General features: G+C 36.0%; 1 protein-coding gene across 1 annotated transcript in view; it reads right to left on the bottom strand.

Moving 5' to 3' along the window:
• LOC105300962 (HLA class II histocompatibility antigen, DQ alpha 2 chain-like) overlaps positions 1–2,295 on the bottom strand; it is an 18,664-nt gene extending 16,369 nt beyond the window's left edge. The window contains exon 1 of the mRNA XM_011373404.1: positions 2,169–2,295. Within this exon, the coding sequence (XP_011371706.1) occupies positions 2,169–2,250 (82 nt within the window). The 5' untranslated portion in view covers positions 2,251–2,295. The remainder of the gene's footprint in view (positions 1–2,168) is intronic.
• Positions 2,296–2,564: the final 269 nt, after the last annotated feature.

Raw genomic sequence — 2,564 nt, 5'->3', positions numbered from 1 at the left:
AGACACTTCTCCCCAGAGGATATACAAATGGCCAACAAATATATGAAAAGATACTCAACATCACTAGCTATTAAGGGAATGTAAATTAAAACCATGATGAGATACCATCTCACACCTGTTAGAATAGCTATAATCAACAGGACAAGTAATAACAAATGTTGGACAGGATGCGGAGAAATAGGAACCCTCATACACTGCTGATGGGACTACGAATTGCTACAGCCACTATGGAAAACAGTATGGAGGTTCCTCCAAAAACTATAAATTGATCTACCATATGATCCAGCAATCCCTCTACTGGGTATTTACCCCAAAGACTTGAAAACTCATATCTGAAAAGATATTTGTACACCAATGTTCACAGCAGCACTATTCACAGTGGCCAGGACATGGAAGCAACCGAAGTGTCCTATGATAGATGATTGGCTAAGGAAGCAGTGGTACATATATACAATGGAATATTACTCAGCCATAAGAAGAGATGAAATACTGCCATTTGCAACAACATGGATGGACCTTGAAATAATCATATTAAGTGAAATAACCCAGACAGAAAAGATTGAAAACCATATGACATCACATGTGTGGGATATAAACCTAAAAGCAACAAGTGAACAAGACAAACAGAGACTCATGGATATGGACAATGGACTAGTGGTTACCAGAGGTGAGGAAGGAGAGGGGAAGGGACAAAATAAAAACATAAAATGTTAAAAAAAATTATGTATATATAGTATAAGAAATAAACTGCCATTAAAAAAAGATAAGAAAACTAGACTCCTACATATGAAAAGGAATGAAATGGAAAAAGATATTGCTGTGATGAATCTAGAAGGTACTTAAGTCAGACAGAGAAAGATAAACACTATATGATTTCACTTATATGTGGAATTTAAGGAATAAAGAGAACAAACTAATCAAAAACACAAACGTAGTGGACAATTTGGTGATGGATAGAGAGGCGGGGGTTGGGGGTGCTGGGAGAATGGGAGAAGGGTTAAAGAAGTACAAATTAGTAGCTGATGGATGGTCACAGGGATGGGAAACATGGCATAAGGAATGCAATTAGCATTAATACATTGGCTAAGTGGAGGGTCAGAGAGGGAAGGAGCAATTGGGGGAATCACTTTACTGACTATATAGATGTCTAACCAATGTACTGTATACTTGAAACTAATTAAAATAAAAAAAAAGAGGTGTTATGGAAAGGAAATGAAAAACACAGAGGGCTAAAGAACCACATAATTAATGTTTTTATCCTCTTTAGAGCTTTACGGGCTGGAGATGGTAGGGCTGGTAGTTTAGGTTGACGAGCTGAGGCTAACTTATTTTTAAGTTCCTAGGTTTTTCATCATACACGATCCCAACTTTCTGAAACATAAAACAAATAAACAAACATGAAATTATACTTATGATAATCATGCTATACTTTGACATTTATATAGTTCTTTGTTGTTTTAAAATATGCATCTGCATACTTATTTAATTTGATTATGTGTTTCTTAGAACAAATCAATCAATTATTTTTACATATGAGGAATCTGAAGATCAATATAGTGAATTGACTTGCTCAATGTCATTTAAATAATTAATTTTATTTTTCTTATAGCAATGATCATCAATAAAAATTTCCTTTTTACCTCTCAAGCCCAAACCTGGAAAATATAAATTACAATGGAAACAAAAATATGACTTGCTACTTTATATGTGGCACCAGAAATTTATGGCATTGATTATTCCGAGAAATCGAATAGATAAAATAAGTAGTAGCTTTGAAAAATAATTTAGAGTAGGTTAGGAGTAGTAGGCTCATAAATTGCTGTTAAAAAGAAGCAATATATATGGAGAAATATATCTAATATTAGGAGTTATCATAAATTAATGTTATAACAACCTTCAGAATGTATTAGCTGGTTTTGGTATTAGAAAGAGAATAAGGTCCTTTGTGAACACAGCCACAACACAAGGAGATCCTGAAATTAAGTTTAATCTATGAACTAATCATATTTTGGGCTGGGGTTTTGGCTTTTGGGAGGGAAAATAAGCATAAACATTCGAATTGAGGAGAACTGGGGTTTCATAGATCATCAAGTCTCAGTAAACTCATTGACTGTTTTTCCAATTCTTTTTCACAATTCTAGATCCACACCCCTCAACCCTGCACTCACCCACAATGTCTTCACCTCCACAGGGGCTCATCATGGTGGTCAGGGTGAGGGCCTGTAGAAGCAGAGCTTTCTTTATGGTCATCCTCCTCCAAGGGTCTCCTCAGAAGTGGCTGTTCTGAGTGGAGCAGTGATGAGAACGGTGCAAAGAAATGATCTAAAGAGAACTAGTGCAAGAAACTATTTAGAAGGGGCCTAAACCTAACCCTCAGCCCATCAGAGGAATTCTCTGAGCTGACACATCAGTTGTCAGTTGAAGCATTTTTATAAAGAGATCTAGAAGGAGCCTGGAAAATTCCCTTGTTTTGAATTATCTGGAGGCTCAGATTCATAACGGAGCAGAGGAAACTTTTATCCATAGATAGAGGGAGAGGAGAGAAACAGAAATCTGCTAACTCT

This window comes from Pteropus vampyrus, unplaced genomic scaffold, assembly GCF_000151845.1.
Source record: "Pteropus vampyrus isolate Shadow unplaced genomic scaffold, Pvam_2.0 Scaffold225, whole genome shotgun sequence".
In the NCBI taxonomy this organism is placed as follows: domain Eukaryota; kingdom Metazoa; phylum Chordata; class Mammalia; order Chiroptera; family Pteropodidae; genus Pteropus; species Pteropus vampyrus.
This window is presented reverse-complemented; position numbering and strand designations above follow the sequence as displayed.